At 35.9% G+C, this 23439-nt stretch overlaps 1 protein-coding gene across 2 annotated transcripts in view; it reads right to left on the reverse strand.

Moving 5' to 3' along the window:
• The window catches only part of MED13L (mediator complex subunit 13L), a 252919-nt gene that overhangs the window by 51743 nt on the left and 177737 nt on the right, over nucleotides 1-23439 (reverse strand). For both annotated transcript variants that reach the window (XM_072953229.1, XM_072953230.1), the window contains exons 5-7: nucleotides 4098-4243; nucleotides 1391-1585; nucleotides 824-1012 (exon numbers count right to left, since the gene is read on the reverse strand). In XM_072953229.1, the coding sequence (XP_072809330.1) occupies nucleotides 824-1012; nucleotides 1391-1585; nucleotides 4098-4243 (530 nt within the window). The remainder of the gene's footprint in view (nucleotides 1-823; nucleotides 1013-1390; nucleotides 1586-4097; nucleotides 4244-23439) is intronic.

Here is a 23439-nt window from a genome sequence, read left to right on the forward strand (position 1 = left end):
AAATTACCATGTAAGCATATATCACGCTTGATAGTCTGTTTCCAAAGTTTTGCAGCCAAGACTTTATTCTGATGCTACTGCCAACATGGCCCACATTAAATACCTACAAATAATCTCATTTCAGTGCAAGTATGATGAATATCCTTTTCTTAGTGACTAGATTTTCAATTAAAATGAAGTCAGCTACAACAACAAAAAAGTTAATATAGGATATATACTACTCAACAAAGAAGGCAAAATCCTCCCAATTTAAATATTTTGAATTTTTCCATGAAGGAAGACTGTCTAAATTGACAAAATTTTCAAATGTAGTTAATATGTCATTAATATGGACAGATTATTGAAAGGACAAAGCATTTATTCAGAGCTTCTTATTGTTAGACTAACTTTGTAATATAATAAGGAAAGAATTCATCCAAGACTTGTCCCTGGCTGGCAACAGTCAACTGGGGAAAGGCTTCAACCATTCTCTCATTTAGTGTTTTCCATCTGATTGAAAAAAAAAGTGCAACTCACATCTTGCCTCCTGTCTGTGAATGCAAGCGTGCACATCAGTATGAAGGGGCAGATGTGTGTGTGGAACTCAGAAGAAAACAGATAAACTGTTTAACCGGAGTAACTAATATGGGCACAATGAAAATTCTGAAGCACATCAATTCCGTTTACAATTTCACTTCTCCATTTTGTAAAACCCCCATGTTATTCTACCTCCACCTCTTCTACCAGAAATTTCTCAGTGTGAGTTTCCTCACCTGTTTCATGGCAAAGGGAACATGGTTTTCTGGGATCTCTTCCACCCAGGACATTCCTGGATTGTACTCACCTATGACAGCCTGTTCGGGAGACGTGGGAGGGGTAAGAGGCATCCCACAGTTACTTGGGTCCTTCACACTACCAAGGCCCTGCTGCCCGACTGTAATATGACCTCCAGTACCGGCAACATTCTGAGGAACTGGGATGTCGTTCTGAGAGATCAAAACAAAAGCTGAAGGATAAACCATCCGAACACCACCTGTGAGGAAAGAGAGGAAGAGGAACAGGCCTAAGAAAAAGTTCACACTAGACTGCCAGATACATTGTTCCAGTGGTCAAGTCAAATCTCAACGGTGAAAGGAGACGCTCATTAGGTACTGCCAAAAGTGACAGCGATAGGTTTCGTGCTCTCATAAGTTAATTGCTATTTCAACATGTGTTTCAACATTATCATAATAGCATTTGGAATACAGGGACCATTGGTGCTTCAGGCAAGATAACTACTCAGCAAATACCACTGTGTCAAGAGAATACAAAAAGATGGGGAAATTTTGATGAATCTGAATGATTATCTTTTTAAATTAAGGAAGATGAAGAAGATAGAATAAAGTTCTTCAGGCAAAATATTTTCTCTTACCAACAATTACTTCTACTGCCACAGGGAAATCATCGTCATATCCCAACTCCTCCTCCTCTTTCAATTCTTCTTTCTTTTTCAGCACCATTGGGTAGAAATACTGCCATTCTTCGATCAACTTACGGGTGGCTGGGTCTGACATCTTGTATGCTTGGCCTGTTAGCGTGCCATTTAAGCCGTAAGGACTTACCAGTACTGAAGCAGAGAGGAGAAATACATGTCACATATCGGAGTAATAATTCCTACTAAGTGTAACGTTACATATGTGGTCATTTTAGGTTGAAGCTTAGGATTACTTAATGTATACTGCTCTTTATTTCCTAATTCCCTTTTAAAGTGTGATTTTTTAAAGTTCCTCAGTATAGTACTTCTTATTTACATGCCTGTCAACTCAAATCAATTTCTGAAGGAAATCAAATGGAGAAGGTGTAACGCTGTCAGGCAGCTATATCAATGCACAATATACAAACGATCTACACATTAAAGCATATAAGCATCTGTTTGATAATAGCTTATGCGATGTGAATACTGACTCTTCCATGACAGAAGACCATTTAATACATGTACTCCCAAACCAGACTGGAACTTGAACACTCTTCCTATGGTTTCCTGAGACTTCCTAAAGAGTTGAGGTAATTTAAAAATATATCAATAAACCTTCTACTAGCAGGAAAGTCTTCATGTGCCAAGTCTGAAACATACTGTTACATGCAACTTCAATTATGACTATTCTGGAAGTCTTTTGATGAAACAACTCTAAATAAAATTTATTTTACTCAAAGTGAAGGACTCAAAGTCCCTCTATCTTATTCTGTGACTGTTTGTCCTTGATGTCATTTTCACAGACACAAAAATGTAGTTAATGTAATGTTGTATAACCCAGCCAGTTCTTAGTCACACCATATTTCAGCACTTTTGTGAGGATAAAGGTCACTTTTCCTTAATCCTGATCTTTACCCAAGGAGGAAAAAAAAATCTCAGCATAAGCAGTAACTGGAGATCCTTTCTGAGGGGATGATTTTATTTTTTTTAACAGCTGCATGATATATCACAATAATCAAGACAGAGACAGCTATAGACAGCACATATTTTGTGGTGCCTTTCTGCTGTTCCTCACTGATCATAATGGGATAAAAATACTGATTCCAACCAACACAGCTGATCAAGAGTGATTTTTCTGTACTAACACTTCTAAAAACTCCCTACATCAATTTGGTTAATTTTGTTCACTATAATTATCTATAGGTCAACACCTGCCCTGAGAACGTACCTTTTCCACACCAGTCATAGAAAATAGGAAGGACAATGCCCCACAAAGTCTTCCATGATTCAAGGCATTAGTAACAAACTAGTAAGATTTAAAATAAGTTATCTATCAGGACCTGGTATGCTAATATTTTTCTCAACTTAGAAGGTTAGTTTCTTTTTCACATGACTAGTAACTCCTTTTGCTATTAATACAAATAAATGCTTTGATTTTGAGTAACGGAGCTTATCATGAAGTCAGATGATCCTCAGCACTTTCAAAGTCAAGGACACAGTATTTTTAATAATCTTGACAATCCATAATATGCACATACTGTTCAACTTTAAGTGTACAGTTTGAGCATTACATGGTTTTGAATATTACAGCAGTTCATAATAAAACATCCAAAATTATAGAATTATAAAGTACACAGCTTAAAATGTGTTGCAAGAGGAGTGAAATGTAGGTAATAATCAGGACACAGTTAAATGAGGCTCAATGTCCTTTTTTACCTTAAAACAAGAAAAAGACCTTTACTACCTTTAGGGCAAGAAACAGATGCTTTCATCAAGTTAAGTCAGAATCATTTGTAGAAAACCAAAAAGCAATCATAAATATCATGGAGGCTAAGCACTCATGACAGACTATTGTATCAATAAAAATACTTCAGTCAATTCTATTCAAATATTAGTTTTTTAAAAATTACATTGTGTGATACAATAGGACTATTTTAACCAGGCATCTCTAGTAATGATAAATTAGACTGAAAAAAAAAACAAAGATTTTTCTAAATGGTTCAATTTAATATTATAATATTAAAAGAGTTATTCATAGAAAATCCTGAATTCCAAAGACAAAACCAAAGCTTTAGAACGCACAGCTAGAGGAAAAGGACACGGAGTTATTTTGGTGCTATCTAGGGGACAAGCTGCGAATTAATAAAAATATGAATGTAAGTTAAATTGCAACTAAATATCTATAACCAATGTAGTCTATAATTAAGAAATAAGAAAGATATTAATATCAATGAAGAAACTATATACAACTCTAGAAGTCTGATTTTGGTTGAAATTTCAAATATACTAAGTTTAATAGTAATTTTCTATAAGTCATTACATTCCTAAAACTATGGGACAAACAAAACAATGATTTGTCAATTACTTATTGGACTATATACTTACTGGTCCTCTTTTGATCTAAAGAAAATTCTCCACATTTTATTCCACAATACAGACAAGACTATGTTGCATATGTGAGATGCTTTCATCAGAAAACTAGCAAGCCATTATCACTTCACTGTGAAATGGTGGTCTTCTCTTCGTTCTTCAGAAACTGACTCTTACTGCTTAGCTTAACATGCCCATTTAAGATAATATCTCATTCTGTAAAATCTCACTGAGCAAGGTGGCCATCCACTTGGGGGGGGCCGGGTGGAGAGCAGGGACACCATCATTTACTTACCTTGAAATGGTGCAGGTGAAGACTGAGCCATGTGTATATGCTCCTCATTGATCAAATAAATTGGCTGGTGTTGGGCAATCTCCACACTTGTGCATACATTACTTTCCCCATGAAGAAAGAATGTGAAAGCACAGGACAAATGCTCACTAAAAAAGAAACAATGAGAATCTCAACTCTACATTTTGGAAATAGGTGCTAAACACACTCATGTAGAAAGATGAGTACTAAACACAGGAACTACAGATGGGATACAGCTTATCAATCATCCAGCAAACCTTGCCCCTGATAATATTCGTAAGTATAAACTTCTAGGTGATTGTGGACAAATAATGTAACAATAACTTGTTAACAAACTAAAGATGCCAGATAAATATGTCTCACATACTATTTCCTGAACTGGCTTTTAAATGAGCCTGGGGACAATGACAAAATAGTTTTGCTTACGTTCTGTATGACATAAAAGAAACAACAAATTTACAAGTTTACAATATGTATTACAGTAAGGTTATACTGTTGATCTAAAAGTAGCAATTAAGGAAAATGCTGTATGTAAATTGCCAATATACAATTGCTAAGGTAATACAAGTCTCTAAATGGGCTGGTAATCTATTACATTTAATTTTTACAATTTACCTCTGATCACAAAATTTTATTAAAGCATTCCACTTCTCCATTTTCCACACAATTAGCTAAAATTTGATAAAAATGATATGTCCTGGAGAAAAATAATTTCAAAATTACTTCAGTGGCACATTCTGTCAGTTGTTAACTTGGCTCTAAGCCAGCCATGACATTTCCATTTCTCAAGACAGCTCATAAGAACATTTGCCTTATGAACCAAAATCACTGTATTCCAGGCAACCACCATTTAAAAACCCATTTCCAAGATTTGATTCTTTTCAGAATTCTCTATTATAAGGTGTATTCTGAGTACTACTCAAAAAATTAAATTTTAAGTATAAAATTATAATGCTTTATGGAAAAATTAAAAAATGATAAAATTTTCACTCTATCCCAGAGTGAAGCATATATATTCTTCCTTGACAAGTATGCTGAGATAACCTGAGAAAATTCTGTGTTTTTACTAGAATGTGAAGTTTCATCAAGAAGAAGTACCTTGATATTTGGGTACTCAGGACAATAGAGTGAACATAACATAGTAACTAAAGAATTTTGAAATTTTAAACATCCCTGTAACACCGTACCTCTAGTTTCAAACTCACAAAAAGGAAATGATGCATATAATGTAAATGCATACAAGTATAAAACATTCTCAATAGTAAAAATATGCTTGCTGTCTTTTATTTATGTAAATGACACTGAAAACATATCATCCTCAAAATATAACATTATTCCTGGCACATAAGAAGACCAAAATACAGATTAAATGATTATGGAGTTATAACTTTCCACTTGTAAAGTTCACTGGAGGAGTGTGAGCCAGCTTATCCCTGTCACGCCGACCATCCCATGCAGTCATCAGAGTATTTATAAGACAACCAGTGAGAGTCACAGACACTGAATGCAGCACAGAACATGTTCTCTATTCCACTGAATCCCACCTGTGGGTGAGCACAAATGCAACCAACATTTGTCTATCAACTAGAAAGTGCAAAGAATGGTGCAAGAAGCCTGAAGTGACAATGACTAAAATATGGTCCTTGCCCTCAACGAGCATATAAACTAACAAAAAAATTGATAAGAGTGCACATCAGTAAAATAAAACCAGGCACAAATACAGAAATAGAAAACCAAAATGCCAAGGGTAGGCTAAGGTGTACTAATTTTTTTCAATTTGGAAGATCCAAACACTTCAAGATAAAAACAAATGAAAATAGAGTTTTAGTGTAGAGAGAAAAGAAAAAGTAAAGGAGGGAACATGAGGCAAGGAGTATATGTAGTTAAGAATAGGCTATAGCCTAGAAATTCTAAAAGGAGGAAAGACATGACATGATGGGAAGGGAGTATGAAAAAGAAGTCAGAGGTCACCCCTTGAGACAACCAAAAGTCTTGCATGTAAAAAACAGCAGGGGGCCAATTTAAGGTTTGGTTTTTAAAAGTCAGCTAAATCTAAAGAATCCAGATGAAAACCTCAAAATAGTATTCATATAAATTTGCTATGTCCTAAAAGACACAGAGAAGAAGCACAAATGAAAAAGGTAGGAACAGAATCAATGACTTATTTTTTATGTTGCTAACTTTAAAAACAAAATGTCTTCTTTGAAAGAGACAAAACTACGTAAGAAAAATAGCAAGTTATGATGGAAATTAAGAGAAACTGCCAGTAACTGATGTTTGGTAAGTTACTTCACCTTTGTGATCATAGTTTCCTCACATGTAAAATTAGCTGTTAGCACAAGTTGCTGGAGTCCCCGAAGTTCTAATTCAGGAAGTCCAGGATGGGCCCCAAGAATCTGCTTTTCTACCAAGTTCCCAGTGATGCTGTTCCTACCACTAGCCCAAGAACCACACTTTGAGAATCACTGAATTTTATGGTACACAGTATCTTTTCCAGCCATAAAATCCATTTTTTTTCTTAAATTACAAGAAACAAGAGGGCAGGGAATGACAATATTGACACTAGAAAGTAGAATTCCCCTTTGACCTAATAATACTACTTCTAAGACTTTATTCCATTATACATATACATTTATTATTATAACCATTATATAGTTATTAACCACAGCATTACTTGTAATGTTAAAGACTAAAAACAGCCAAAATGCCCATCAGTAGAGGACTGGCTAACTAAACCATGATACATCCCTCCCTACAAAGTAATACCGTGCAACCACTTAAAAGAAGATAATCATACTGATATGTAAAAACCTCCAACATAAACTGATAAAGATGAGGGGGGGAAACGAGGTACAAAACACTTGTGAGTAATATACTCCCATCTGTATACAAACGGGAAAGTGGGGAGGAAAACACATGCACACACAATTTGCTTTCACTGGCATAAAATTCCTCTGGAAGGATACACTGTAAAAACCTAATAATTTTGGTTGCCTTTGGGGAATGATTTGGGAATAAAGGGAGAATTCACAATATTCTTTTACACTTTTTGAATGTGGGGCCGTATGTCACAGAGAAAGTAATGGAGTCAGGATCTGAAGGAAGCCCTGCCTCCCATCCTGTGCAGTGTGCTTGCTGGCCCAACTGGAGGAGTGCTCTAGAGGAATCCATGTGTTTCATCTTGTCACATGTGGCTCTTAGTAGAAGCCTGCTGAGATCATCTTTGATTCTGATTCTGTTATCCAACATGGTGGCTATTTAATCAGCAAGCCGCCAATATCTTTACCCATGTCATTGCTAAAAGTGGTGAATGAGACTGCACTGAAGATAGAATCCTGTGTCATTTTATCAGGTAATTCCCAAGTTACAAATTCTCCCAAGTGCTGCCAGACATTTACTATTTCTTGTCTATAAATGATCATCTAAAAGGTTACATCAAACGTTTTGATAAAATGCAGATACATAACAACTACCATATTTCTCTGATCTAGAAACCTGCCTAAAAGTAAAATTGAGGTAGTCTGATACAAAGAACAACCCTCTTCATTCTACAGATGAGAAAACAGGGTTAAAAAGTGCGGCTTGAGAATGGCATGCCTGGAAGCACAGCTGGAATTAGACTTGAAGTTCAGTGAACTTTCCTTTAGCTAGTCTATAAATGAAAATACTAATTTATCTCTCTACTAACATTTTTATGTAGGTCAATGAGATCAGATTCGTGAATGAAAACAAGGGGCTCTATAAACACATTTACAGATGTTATATCGTGTTACTACAGAGTTAGGAGGTAAAACTTATTACAAGCTTCATCCTTATTCTTGCTGCTTCTCATTTATCATCTACTTTTACCTGAACCTTTAATCACTCAACTCCATCTATTTCATACACTCTCATTGTTTGAAAATTGGAAAGGGCTTTAGAGAGGATCAGGCTCAACCCTTTTCTAATTCAGGGGGAAGGTAAAACTGTGCCCATAGTTACAGCAGTTTAGAGCACAGTTGGAATAAGAATCCAAGTCCCCTTCTTAACATAGTGTTCACAGCACATTGATGATGCTTCTACATTTGCTGTTTCTACCTTAGGTCAACGCTACCTTCACCCTGTATAATACATCCCCCCTCAGCAGCAAGATTACACACACGCTATGTAATTTCAGTCACTCTCTGCATCATTTCTATTAACCCCCTACTGCTGTAGACTAGCAGGCACTATTCGAATGAATACACACTGTAATTTCACTCAAACTACAATCAGAGCCTCACCCCTGTTCTTAGGGCGCTCCACTTGACAAATATTTCAACCTTCTCAACTCCGTTTATTTTCCCCTCTTTACTCAGTATATCTGGTCTGACTCAGGTAATTATTTAATCTCTTTTTCACCTTAAACATGCCTGCAGTTACACTTATCTCATCCTCCCCAAGAGTCCTGGAGGACTACACAGTTCCTTTTCTCTGTAAAGGTGCTCCCATACTTATTTATGAAGTTTTTATTTCTACCTCTTTACTTGCTCCAGGTTTCCAAACCCTGTGATACCTTTACTTGACCATGTTGCTCCTTAAGGGCTACTGTCATATATTTCTCCCTCTACTGACTAAAATCAAATAATCAACAACTTAATAAAATGATTAGTATAAAAGTATTAATATCACTAAACAACCTATCTATAAATATCTTTTATGTTATAAAAGAAATAAACAAGGTACTAAGACATAATGGGGTGCTATTTTAGAAAGGAACAGGCCAGAGAAGAACTTCTCTGGAAAAAAGCACGGGGGGGAGGGGCATTTAAATCGAAAAAAAAACTGTATGTGTTAAAGATACTGAATTAGAGAAATTGACATTCTAAGGAAAATTTTTTAAAATTTAAAAGGCTGCATCATTGTGAAAATGAACTTGGAAATATAGGTATAATTTGTTCACTTTCTGCCTTCAAAAAGATAAAAGATTCTGCCTTCAAAAAGATAAAAGATCATCAGAATGGCTAAAAAACAAAACAAATCCACCTATTTACTGCTTACACAAGGCAAACAAAATTAAACTACACCCCCCCAAAAAGGAAGAAAATGATACGCCAGGTGAATCAAAATAAAAACAAAGCTGCTACAGAATAGCAACAAATAAAATATTTTTAAAACTTAGGTTCAACATTACAGAATAACAAACAGAGGAATTAAATAAGACATTTAAACAATCTTGAATGTGTATGTACATTCAGGTTATATGGTATGCAATATAACTTAGAAATATATAAAGAAAAAATATGTAGAACTGCAAGGAAAAACTGACAAGTCTTTAACTGATAAAGATTTTAACATATTTTCCTAAGTGTTTAATAGAATAAGCAAATTATTCAGAATACAAAAAAAAAAACCAAAAACCAAACCATGAATGACAAAAGTATACAAACTTAAGTATACATGTAGGGTTTCAAGAAATAATCAGTTCTCTTTCCAAAGACACATGGTTGATGTACAAAACAGGACTGGGGACTAGGACACAAGTCTTAAATTTCAAAGAATTAATATTACAGAAACTGCATGTTCTCTAATCACAGTACAACTTAATTAGAAATAAACAGTTAAAAAAATAAAAGGTTAAAATCCCTTTGTTTGGAAGCTTAAACATGCACTCCCTAAATAAATCATGGGTTATAGAGGAAATCACAATGGAAATCACAAAATATTTAAAACTGAATGACAACAAAAGTAATACATGTCAAAATCTGAGTGATACAGTGCTTCCAGAGTAATTTATATCCTTATATGCCTAAAAGGAAGTCTTAAAATAAATGAGATCAGCATTCAAATAAAAAAGTTGGGGGTGCCCCCCCAAAAGGAGTAAACTCAATGAAAATAATGACAAAAGCACATATTAATAAAGTAGAGGGGGAAAGACTAGGAAGGACTAACAAAATCAGATCTTGTTCTTTGAGCACACTGAAAGAAGACAAACCCCTAAGCAGACTGATTTGAGGAAGGGAAGTAGAAAAGAGGCCTGTGCAAGGAGGGAATGGCATCACCAAACAATCCTGAAAAACAAAAAGAGGAAGTAAGCAAGAGGCACTCCTCTGGCCTCCTATCACCACCACATATGCTGTGCTGCCTCATCAGTCTTCCCTACCCTTCCTCTGACTCTTACTCATCTTTTCCAATAAAACAGCCTTAAAGTCCCAGAATAAGAGAAATGCTCCCAAACTACTCTGTGTATAACTCAGTCAAAGCACTTCAAAGTTTCTAAGTTTTACTCCTAGTCCATCTAACTTTTGTGTTAGAGGACAAAAATCATGTTTTTTCTATCATTTTGGACTCCAGTACTTTGCATGGTGTTTGGAGTGGGTAGATACCACACTAATCACTTACTTGAGTTTGTGATGCTTTGTACCTTTGCCTAAAATTTTCTGGCATTTTATTAGGAGAGTCTGAAATAAGCATGGAATTCTGAGTTATGAGACGGGGAGAACACAAGAGTAAAGCTGTGTGTGACACTGCAGCCAAGAATATAACAGGGGAGACTGACTCCCTAGTCTTGAGAAGTTCTGACTCTCTCTCTATTGGTTCTCATAGAGGGAAACTGCTTGGAGCATATCACTGACAGCTACGAAGTATAATAAGTTATGACTCTCTTTGGGACTCAAGGTAGTTTATATTCTCTGAACTACAAAGGAGACTAGCACAGAATAAATAAGGACTAGAAATATACACCAACAGGGTATCTCTTCAGTGAGTGCAATTAAGGAATTCTGTTCTTTTATACTCTATTATCTACTCTAAGTAGTATGGCCAAATCAGTCCTCCTAAAACACATTTATAATCAAAATCTATACTACTCCATCTATCCCATGTCATAGTCCCCCACAGCCCAGAGGCAAAAAATCTACACCCCTCTGCATATCAGGCTAGGTCTTCTAGACTCTGCTGCAACTCACTTTTTTTTTTTAAGGTAGTATTTGAAATCTTACTTCATTGGACAAACTCTCAACGACAGCCAATTTGGAAGGGTTAATACTCTGTATATCCCACCTACATTCCTGTAACTCCACACATTTTCCACTCCTTCATTCCCCTTAACTCCCATCTTTCAAAGTCCAACATCACTGCTACTTTCTCCATGCAGCCTTCTCATATCAGTTCTTTTCACAGAGATCTCCTTATTCTTTGCTACCAAGAGTACTTACCTCTTGTTTGGCACTCATACTATCAGAAGAACTCATTTAATTAACAAGTACTTACTAAACACACCTATCTATCTTGGACCAGACACTCAGCTACCCTTAGGCATGTGGAAATAAACTAGACTAGAATCAGCCTTAGAAACTATTTTATAGTTTCTTAGACTATTTTAAAACTTTTAAAGGAACAAAAATACTAAAATGGAACTATGGTACCCACCAATCATGTATAGCAATGTCCCAAAGATTTTAAAAGGGACAGAAATATGAAGATGAAGAAATTCTGGTAGGACATCCTCAGTTAAAATTGGGTACTTTAATATTAAATCTAAAAAAAGAAAATGCCCTCATCATATAATTATAATATCTTATACTGGTTTGTACCCTATGTAATCTTTAAAAATTATCAGTTTATAAAAGGAATGAAATGAACCATGGGGGGAACACTTTCCTATTACTTCTAAAATATCATATATTCTATCTTAAGTGTTATAAATGACTAAAATTTTATCTTCTCAGAGGTCCAGTAAGAAAAACTAAACTATATTCCAAAAAATCTGATCTCATTCTATCTTTCCAATGTCATCTTTTGCTCTATTAATTCATGTATCCAATGCTGCCATCCCTCAAATTGTTTCCCTCATAAGGCTTTGTCATAATTTGCAGTTATTTACTCTGACAGTCTCCCCCACCACTGTATCTGTCCCACTGCCCTCTGTGTCCTTGCACAGCGCATGACACACAACACTTAACAGTTACGGAAGGGATGAACTACTTTTCTTCAGCAAGTTCTATCATGAGGAGAACAAGAACAGCTGATGTGCACAATGAGTATTTTCCAAGTGGGAAGAAGATTAATTATTATTAATAGAAGGAGGTGTATGTAATTTCCAGTGATAGAAAAAAGGAAACTTTCAAACTGTTTACTTAGGAAAGAAACACAATGAGTTGGTGCAGGTTGCATCTGTGTAGCTGGGAAAAGACTTGCAAAAATGCAAAGAAGGAAGTAGTGTTCCAGATCATTTTATTCTTATAATATTCTAAATCTTAAGAATTTTTTTTTTTACTTTTTACATTGAGTTTTCAAGAATGCAAGTAGTACATGTGCTTTCAAAATGCATTATGAATATTAATAAACTCCTGTTCTTTTCACGGTGTAAAAGTGTTTTGATAACAGATTCAAAATGTAGAACGCATTTAGATAATTTTATCTAAATGCTTTCTGTGTTATGAACTTATTATCTTAAAAATTTCCAAGTTGTCATTAACTAAATCTCTTGCCAGAAGTAATTTGCCTCACTCTATAGATCCTCATTTGGGAATATTCTCCTAATGTTACTTTATCATTTTCTTTCCTTAAAAATACAGCATTTACTTTGGCAGTCTTCAGAAAGACTACATTAAGATTTTTCGCTCACTAGCATAATGACCTTTCTCTTATTGGACAAGCCTTAACTTTCACCTCCTTTTTAAAAGAGAGTGACATAGTATTCAAATAACAAGAGTTGATTAAATTATTTTATAAAATCCTGAGATGCTTTCACTATTTCATACATCTTTCCTTTAAATTAGAAGTTAAACCTGATTACAAAGCGAATGAAAATGTCCAGGAAAGCTAATGGTATTTTTTTTTAATATGAGAGTATTTGCATTATAACTGTTAAACTACAATTACAATTCTATGGATAATCATCCTCTGAAGAAAAAAGTTACCAGTTATATTGTTACAATACAAAACTGCCTCAGTGAACAATTTTTCTTCATAAATAGATATATACATACGCAACACATACACATATATATATATACTTACAAGTATATACACACACATGCACATATATAAGAGAAATCAAACTATCAAGTTCTATGACTGCTCCTTTCTACTCTTCCATCCTCAAAGCTGAGTCGTTCCCTGGCAATAAATTCGGCATAGGGCAATGCATTAATTCTTCCCAGTCACAAGGGTAACTGTTCCTGGCACTGCAGTGGTAACAGAACAGCAGTACATCTTACATTAATACAAAAATAGTGCCCTAGTGGCCTAAAGGAATTAATGTTTCTCCCTGGGTACTTCACTTACTAGAAGCAAATGGCAGTGTGGTATGTTCTGACTCAGTATGTCCTTGATCCAAAGGCTAAAGAGTGTGAGGATTCCCATCTTGATGGTGCAAACTATATAGTTTTCAAGATGCCAAAATAGACATAAGACTGCTCTAGTCAGTGATGTGTGCTTGAAAATAAGCAGCAGCTATACACAAAATTTGAGGAGGCTTATGAAAGTCTTTTTATTAAAATCTCTCTTGAGGTTACTAAACTAGGCCAGATTATCTAGTCATTCTCTGGGCAGCCCTTTGAAAATTCAATGGGAGTGTGCCTGCAGAGACTACAGATTAAAGTGACATTTATATTAGGTAACTCATCACCACAAAAGTACTTTTATTACTCACTTTAAGACATGCTTGGATTCTTTTTTGAATTTAAATATAAAACAAAACCTTTAATCCATTTTTTGCTTACTTTAAAAGACAGTAACAAAGTTGAGGGAAGGAGCAGGGAGGATAGATTAATGAAAGGTATAGGGAACCACACAAATTTTCTACCATTTTCTCATTAAATATTAATTAGGCATTATATACTACTAAGAACAAAAAAGGATCAACTGACACTAAAATAGCTAAGACTTTATATATATGCCTGACAACACAAACTACATAAACTAGCTTTTCTCCATTGTTCCTTATTGATAAACTGAAATGCTGTGTTATCATTCCAGATTTCAAAATACATTTGTATAGTACATCTTAAAATCAGTGAATGTTTCAGTATACTTTACACAAACACCCACTCACTGGAACAGATCCTGCTGCTGGCCGAGGAACCTGAGTGCAGACCTGGCAGAGTTCTTGCCAGCTTCAAAGAAACCCAGGGACAGACCTCTGACATCTGCCTAAGTTCCCACACACAGCTCACAGCGGGGGAAATGACCCCCCCTCCAAGAAGCTTAAAGCAGATGGGAATTCATCTGCTTTCATTCATCAGGTGAACGACAGCCAAGTATGACTTTACCTGTGTGGCCAAACGACAACAACAACACACAGAAGCAGAAAAGGAACGCCTGTTGACAAACAGGTGCTAACTATGCAGCCTTTTTGACTTTCACAGAGTGTTACTTCTCCATATTCCATCACTGCACTTTTCATCATGTATGAATATCAACCCTTATTATCTCTCCCTGCCTCACTGTATTTATTGTATGCAAACTACCTTAAATACTTCTAGAAAGAGATGAGGCAGGAAAAAGAGGGAAGGACCCATGCTGAGATTTTCTATCTCACTCAAACCCCAATTCTGTTTAAGGAACTGATAGTGTTAACAATGTTAATGGGAACTAATATAAAGTAAACAGTACAGCATCATAAAATTATTTTATGTCTCTACTCACAGTAATGGTTCTAGTTATACCTTTAAAAGACAATGTCTACAATAAACAAAGCAGGAAAAAAATACCTAACTTTTTACACTGCTCTATTTCAGACTAGCAGCTGACACTCAGTGTGGCTTGGCAAGTTCTGTAAAGGCTCCCAACGTCTGGCATCAGCCTGCCAGAGAGCAGGCCTTTTATATTCGGCACTGTTGCAAAACGTCTCACTCACCAGTACTCAAAGGAGGTCACAGTTTTCCTAGCAAAAGGAAAATAAAATTGGAGCTGACACTTATTTGGTAGAGTGCTGTTATTAGCAAGTATTCATCTTCCATACTCTTTCCATGCCAGAGGCCTACACCAGAAGCTAGATTTTTCTTTTTCTTTAATCAAAACACAGTGCAGCCTTTAATCATCAGCATTACTCATGATCCCAGCTTCCCTATCCCTAACATACGAAAAATAAATCTGGTGGCTAAAGCCAACAAAAATAAAAATAAGATGCTGCTATACTTTTCATGTAGTCTCCTTAAAAATATGAAGTCAAAGATAGCTACATGTTTTGCAATATGCTATACAAATTCTAAACAGAATTAACTTTGATTCTTATTATTTAAAAGCAATTTCTCCTAATAAGGTAAAGTTCAGCTGAGAGGATACACAAGAAAAAGGAGATATTGGAACTAATGGAGTCGTTAGTAGCTGTAAATCTAAAAGACAATATTTATTCAATATAAGGATGGCATTAGCATCTCACTGAAGGGTCCAACAGAAAATACAAGATCCTTCAGGTGATGGCTATAGCACCTAAAAAGTTGGTGTATACCCCAGAGGTACCAAACAAATACCCACTCTTAAAACACTCTGAAATGTACAGTAGTGAAGCTAACACTTATTTAATGACAATGACATACAGTCAGCTCTGGTCAATACTAAAAAATGTAAATGCTTAAAATTACGAAAGCTTTTTTTTTTTTTGAGAGCGCTGATTTGTAAAAGGTTTAGAGGAAACAGAAGATTCTGACAGAGAACCTCTTTTCATTATCAAGAGTCAGTAGCTTAGGCAACTTTCCGTTTTTTGTTCATTCCACAAATGTGCAAGCACTGCCCTAAAATGCCAGGTGTACCATAGTGAAGAAGGCCCACAGAGTTCTGATTCTCACAGAGCTTGAGGCATCAGACAGTTCAAACGTTTTTTAAAAGACAATTTCAACAGGGGCAAAACACTCTGAAGAGAACAAAACAAGACGCTGTGTTTGAGTGGCTGTGGAGGGAGGCAGGGGAGAAGAAATGACACATTAGATGCGGGGCAGCGGTGGGTGTGGAAGACTTCTTCGAGGAAGAGCAAATGAGAAGCTAGCCCTGGTGACATGGAGAGGAGTTTAGAAGAGAGAGGAGTTTAGGCAGAGGGCATGTACAAAAGCTAGAAGTACAGGAACAAGCTTAATGTGTCTGGGTCAAAGAGGTGAACAGGGGCTGGATCACGTAAGCTTTTCAACAATAGGATGGGGCTTAAATTTTATTCTAAACACATGGATAAACCCTGCAGGATTTTAAGCAACGGTATTACTATGGTCTTATATTCTAATAAGACTACTTTTAGTTACTCTCTCAATAATATGTTATGAAGGGGTTAAGAGAAGAAGCAGGAAAAACAACTAGAAGACTATTTTGGAAGCCCAAGTCAGAGAAAAGCACGGCATAGAGTAGACTGGTAGCAGTGGAAACTAAGGGGACATGGATTCAAGACGTTTTTCAAAAATAGAGCTGACAGGACATGCCAGAAGACCCACCATGAAGGAAGCTGGACACAGTAGGAAGAAAGAGGCAAGGGTGAGAGATCATATTTGGAAGATGTCCACTTAAAGATGGTACTTAAAGCCAACAGAATGAATGAGAGCACACAGGTCTGAGTCTGAAAGACTCCAGATACTGAAAATGTGTTACAACTCAACCTCTGTTTTAACATTCTCAGGTTCTTTTAAAGGGTGGAGAGGGGGAAATGCTACTGTGTAGCCAGTATGTGAGGCGTATCTTTTAATGATCTTTCTCCAAACAATAGGTAAAAAGAAAAAAGAAAGTTATGGTATATTTTTCTTAATTTTTGTTTGTTTTTGTGACAGAAGCTTCTTCTTTCTCTCTCTCTCCTTCTCTCTCCCTCCTCTCTCCCCAAACACAAACACACACACCCCTCTCCATTTGGAGTTTAGTGAATTTAACTGAATCAAACATTCATATTTTTTTCCTTTCAAAATCATCTTTTTAAAATGTAGAATTCACTGAGTAATGAAATTCACTGAAAACAAATAATGAAGTTATAAAATACTATTAGAATCAAATTATCATCTGAATAAATACCAGTTTTTCTAATTAGTAATTATACCTATGAATCTGATTAATATCACAATCTCAAGAACAATAAATGAAGCAATCACACAATCTATTTTACGTTAAATTCAGAGATTTCCACTTAAAATAATTTTCCCCTTTCATAACACTGATGAAGGTGGGGAAGAAATGTGGTAGTCACTGCTTTTCTCTGGATCAGGCTGGGTCATCTACTTAAAACAAGAGATACCATTAGCTCTACCGCTTTCTCACTGAATGACTCAGACAAAATCTTATTTACCAACTTTAAACATATATCAGGACTGAAAACTACCCCAAATCCCATCAATAGTAGAACAGATAAATACACAGAGGTACATTCACATAATGGAATACTATACAGCAACCAGAATAAATGACCTACAACTGCATACAACCTGAATGACTATCACAAACAATGTTGAACAAGACAGAAACAAAAAATATATATGTGTGTATGATGCTGTTTACATAAAACAGAAAAATCAAACTAAAATAAGCTTTACAACACTGCTTATACTTGGGAGGGGAGGTGCAGTGACTTGAAAGGACAATGAGGGAGGCTTTGGGGTGCTGATAATATTCTATTTCTTGATGAGAGTGCAAGTTACATAAACATGCTCGATTTGGAAAAACTCACTGAGCTACATACAATTATGATACAAGCCCTTTTTGTACTGTATATTATATACTTCAATAAAAAGTTATACCCATGCAATCTGAAAGAAATGTGGCAAAATACTAATATTCTGGATTATAAAAAACTTCAGGTTAAAACTTTAGGTTAAGTCTGAGTTGCAAAAGCTGAGTATTTATCTTAGTGACTATGTTAAGCAGAATAATGGTTTCCCAAAGATGCTGTGTTGTAATCCCCGAACCTGAGAATGTTCTGTTCTACGTAGCAAGGGGGAACTGAAGTTAATGACGGATTAAGGTTGCTAATCAAATAACCTTAAAAGGCAAAGAAATAAGATTTGACTCTAGAGTGTTCAAAAAGGAATGCAGCTCTGCCAACATTTTTATTTTAGCCTGGTGAGGCCCATTTCATACTTCTGATTTCCAGAACTGAAAGAGAATAAATCCGTAAGAGCGCTAACGATCTACTCTGCTCCAGCTGTATGCCAGTCTGGTTTAATTCTGGATACCAGACTTTAAAAGGATATTAAGCAAACCTGAACACATTCAAAGGAGAAAGACCCCAAGAACTTCAAACCATCCAACACGATGACAATTAAAGGAAGTGAAGATATTTAACCAAGGGATGAGAATTTAGGGAAGAGACAGTCTTTTGTACACACCCCACACTCACGTACACCATGTCATGAAGCCTGTTTGTGCTCAGCTTGGTATTTAACAATCATTGTTGCAATAGCATGTGCCGTCCTCAACTATGGCAAATATCAGCTTTACACACTGACCAAAATACTGGCAAATGTGGTCAAATACTTCATGGTATACCGGAGGACTCAGGCAGACTGATCAAGCACCATGGAGACAGAGACTATAGAAAAACAGATCTAAATTCAATATCATTTTCTAACTGAGCTGTTGTTTAAATAAAAAAATGGGCTTACAAGAAGGGTAATATATTTGCTATACCTGAAGCTGTGGTGGAGGAAACTCAAGCATACCGAAAGGGGAACGGGACAGAATGACCTTTAATGGTACCTTCAATCTTGAGATTCCACATTTCGATTCTCAGATCTAAGTTGTGCCTATTTAAAAATATCCCATATGGGCTGATTATTCAGAAGCAGATAGAATACTGAAAGGCAAAACACAGCAAATTATAAGAAAGATGTACTGAGACAGAGTAAAAAAAAAGTATCTTGAAGATACGTTTTTGAAACTTGAAATGTATATTGCTAGTAAAGTCACAATTACATGAATTCTTAAATCTAGTCAGCCAAACCAAACTTTTCTGCTCTCCTTTTTGCTACCAGGATTACTTTTTGAAAGCAGAGTGTACATGAATACCTATTTATAAAAGCAGCAATATAAAAGAGGTGAATAAACATGATTTATGCTCCCTGGAAAGGAGACATGAGGCTGACAGCCTTCAACAGCAATATCCTGTCAGACTGAAGTATCAACCTGGGAGTTGGAATGAGAAAAATCAGTATTATTTGGGTAGAAACAGTTATAAAAAGAAGAGAATTTTCCCTGGGTGTGGTGCCTTTACACTGTTTACCCTCAAAAGTTCCTCTCAAGGATAGAGGGTTGTATTTACCCACTGTTAGCTCATGTTCATCTTGAACTTATGAAACGTATACTTTCAAATTTCTTATTCAGTAACACTTAACTTTTGTGCCTGGAGTCATTACTGGTAGGAGTTCTTAGAAATATTCTTTCTCTGGAAATATTTTAAGCTATCCTGGAAGAACTACCACCTTAAAACTCGAAGGATGATTCCATCCCTCTATCCCATTTCAACTTTATACACTGAATCCCCTCTGCATCAATTTAGCAAACAATAGAGTGCAGTATATAAAGCCACAATAAGCAACACAGAAAAAAGGATTAAAGCCATGAAAAATGTATTAATTTATTCTACACAATGCACTTGTAATTCTTCCACTTTCAGTCAAGATCACAGTACAGTTTAATAGTCTGGTTCAGGGACCAATTAATCCTTTTATATTTAAATCAATCACCGACTCCTCTCCGAATAATTTAGCTTCTACATGCTGCCTCCCATTTGATGTCTTTGGGGGAAAAAGCACAGTTAACACTATGTGGCACATTAATCATGTTTGGTAATAGAAAGAGAAATGCATTATCAGAGAAATCTCTTACGGAAAGTAGTACATGCTCTAAAACATGTTAGTATAATCACTATGCATGTCGTCATTTTCTTAATTAAACCAGGAGAGTTAAACTTGGAGCCAAGAGTGCACCCTTCATCTGCCTTTTCATAGTATATGTGCATACATGTATCTTATTTGATTCTCTATAAAATACATATCCAGAAACAAAACCACTCTACACAAGCCCCCCAACTGTTGTCAGATTCCTCTCCCCCATCCCAACCAAAAGCAGGACTTTTTGATGCTCAAACAATGGGAAAGGGGAAAAGTAACAGAAAAGTGTGTATTTTATTCAAACTGGCATGTATTTGGCACCTTGCCACAAAGCTGTGTCCTTTTCCTTGAGTAAATCTACAGACTAATTAATAGGGTTGATTCAGTGCAATAGTCACGTGTTGTCTTAAGATCCTTACCCTACATATAAAGCAGTTGTCCATATTTTAAGGATATTTTCTCTAAACAAATTTGTCAAGAAAGCATTAAGAGTTCATGTGACTAAGAATGGCAATGTTATACTAAATACTACTTCTTACTTTGACCAACAGCAAATAAGGGGGTGTTTCTTTTCATTTCTGGATCTTATTCGCCACAAGAATAGGTCAACTTGTATTCTAATGGCCACACCATGGATTACAAATGCCAGATTTAGTTTCAGAAATTTCAAAGCAAACATAAGCACTTTTCAAATGGTCCATAAGTAAGTGTTTTCCAAAAAATTTTAACTGATTAACTTTGGATGTAGATCCAGCACTTAAAAAGTGCAGTCTGTATCTTGGCATTACCCAAAGGCACTGCTGACTCAGGAGCTCTGCCAGTTCAAACAATTCCAAAGGGAAGAAAGCACAGAGTGAATGTTAGCTCTGTGTTCACTTCACACCAACACAGAGAAATCAAATGGTAAAAGTGTAAGATCAGGTCTATAACACTAGTAGGAAGAACAGTGAAAAAAGAAGCCATGGTATAGGTGATAATCTGAACTCCTAAGAGCACACAGCATCTAAAGACAAAAATTCAAAAGGCTGACTACATTAACTGTCACACTGAAGAAATATTTCTCTGGGTCTATGAGCTGTGACAACCTCTGAGAATTTGTTTGACAACTATGACCTACAAAAAATCATCAGGTGGGAAAACAGTGTCATTCCTCTCTAGGCCCTAGAATAGTTGCATCAAAGAAACATACAGAAAGAACACAAGTCTTACGTTTGTTTTTTATCTTGGAATGGAATGGAACACTGCTAATCAAGTTAAACAAGTGAACCAAAGCTCATCATCAAAAATCATCATCTTGTGCCTAGAATATGAAGTCACACCAGCTAACAAGCTACCATCAGCAGGATGTGTCTGCCTTGTGCGCAAGTTCATGGTGGTTGGGATTCATTCACACTCTCCTGTCTAGTTTCCCTTTGCTAAACTAGAATTAGCAGTGCCACACGACGACAAGGAGATGGTAATAGACCCCACAGATCACTAAAAAACAAAAAACAGAAAACAGACCCCAGCAGTTAAATGCAAGGGCGGGTAAATCTCCTGTATGTGTTTGGGTAAAATGCACTCTTCTATTTCCGTGACTGTACCTCTCAGAGGGAGAATCCCAAGGGGGAAATGCTTCATGGATTCAGTTTAGGATAGCGTTCAAAAGAAGATCATACAATGCCAGTCTTTTTTGAGCACTGGTATATCTTTCCTTTTCCTCTCTGCTTTTAATCTAGCTGTCCTAATTCTGGACCCAGATAACACTGGCACCCCCTGGCTGAGACAACAAATGAAAACCTTTCCACACCCCCAAGTGCTCCTCTCTCAGGCTCGGCTCCCACAGGAGTAGCTCGGGACAAGTCCTTCCCATCACCTTGCAGCAGAGGCTGCACAGCTTCTGGATGGGGGTTTCAGGTACTTCTTAAGTGCCCCTGGCTTGGTATGTTCTTGGTTATCCCTTTCTTTACTAGGCCGTGTGGGCTTATGACCAATTGTGCTTGTATCTATGGGTAGTTACTATCGAAAACTATAGTACAAGACAATGTATGAGTCAGAGCATATTTGGTAAAGGTTTATATGAGGGGGAATGCTCTTCTATAAACCTCAAATTTAACATAATTTAATCAACATCAAGACACAGATTTTAAAATAGATAACCCAAGCAACACGATTACCAAAGAGGATCCAACTTAGAGTTACTATCAGCAGCCATCTTTAGACAACTTACAAGTGAAAAGTAAAAGGGGAAAGAAGAGCATTAATGCAACAAAAAGCACTAAAGCACAAAGACAGGTTTTAACCAGTCTTTCAAAATCACAAATAACAACACATTTTGGGTAATCAATAAAAATTAAATGAATGAATTGTGACATTTCTAAGACAATGGATAAAAGCTACTCTGGAAAGAGACTAATGCTTAAAAAAGGAAAAACAGGTTTATAAACTAACTTATTTGTAAAACTAATATTAAAATTTAGTCACTGTCCTATATATTCTTTAACACACCATGTCTAAATCGAAATATAATAAGATGGTTTATAGTCACATGAAGGATAGAATTCTTCATTAGTCCCTTACTTTCAAAAGTTGAATCAGTTAATTTTAGACAGTCATTGTGAAAAAACAAAACCAAACACAAACACATTAGTATCTATATGAAAGGCAGTGGAACACCCCTCCACTGACTCATTAAAAACACATGTGTGCACACACACACATACACACACACACACAAAAGAAACAGTTAATGCTGTAATACAAAATCTAAAGCCAAATGGAAGTAAATAATTCTGTCAAAATAATAGCTGGGATGACCATTTAAAAGAAATTTTGTGTATTTAATGCATTTACCTTATATTCTGTTATCTTCTTTGTTAAATGGAACAAATTCAACATTCAAACACAACTCCAATAATACTTTATATACATTAGAACATTTTAACAATGAATATATATGTAGTAACATATAAAAAAGCAATTAAATATATCTGTTCAATTCATGAGGAAATTTTTAATTGCAGGAGAAATCAGTGTACTTATTTTTTTTTCATTTCCACCTGTGTACAATGAATTAAATACTTTTTAAAAAGAAAGAAAAAAAGAAAATGCCTCTCTTTACTCAGTATATAAGTAGGCAATCCACCCAAGTTAAGCATCTGATAAGGACATAAAAAAATTAAAGACAAAAACACCCAGCTAGCTGTTTTACAAATTTATAGAAAAACGTTGCTGATAGTGGAAAAATACTATTGCTTTCATTTTTAAGTATGTTTTGTTTATCTAACAAATCTGCCTAGGTTAGCTACGTGGTACAAGTGACATGTTCTTGACAGTCGATATAATTTAACATAAAATAATGTCGGTGATTAAAAACACAAAATTAGAGAAACTAGATTAAGATGATGGGGAAATAGAAGCTGATAGCAACACCATCCAGCGGCAGCTCCCAAGGATATTCCCCAGGGTCTCCTAGTCAGATCTAGCAGTTCCTGTCCCATTCCTCCTCCCTCCAGCAAGGGTCTCCAGGCCAAATCCCAGTCCTTAATGCTAGAACTCTTGCCCCTGCCCTTCTATCTGAATAACCT

This window comes from Vicugna pacos, chromosome 32 (assembly GCF_048564905.1).
Source record: "Vicugna pacos chromosome 32, VicPac4, whole genome shotgun sequence".
Taxonomy (NCBI): Eukaryota; Metazoa; Chordata; class Mammalia; order Artiodactyla; family Camelidae; genus Vicugna; species Vicugna pacos.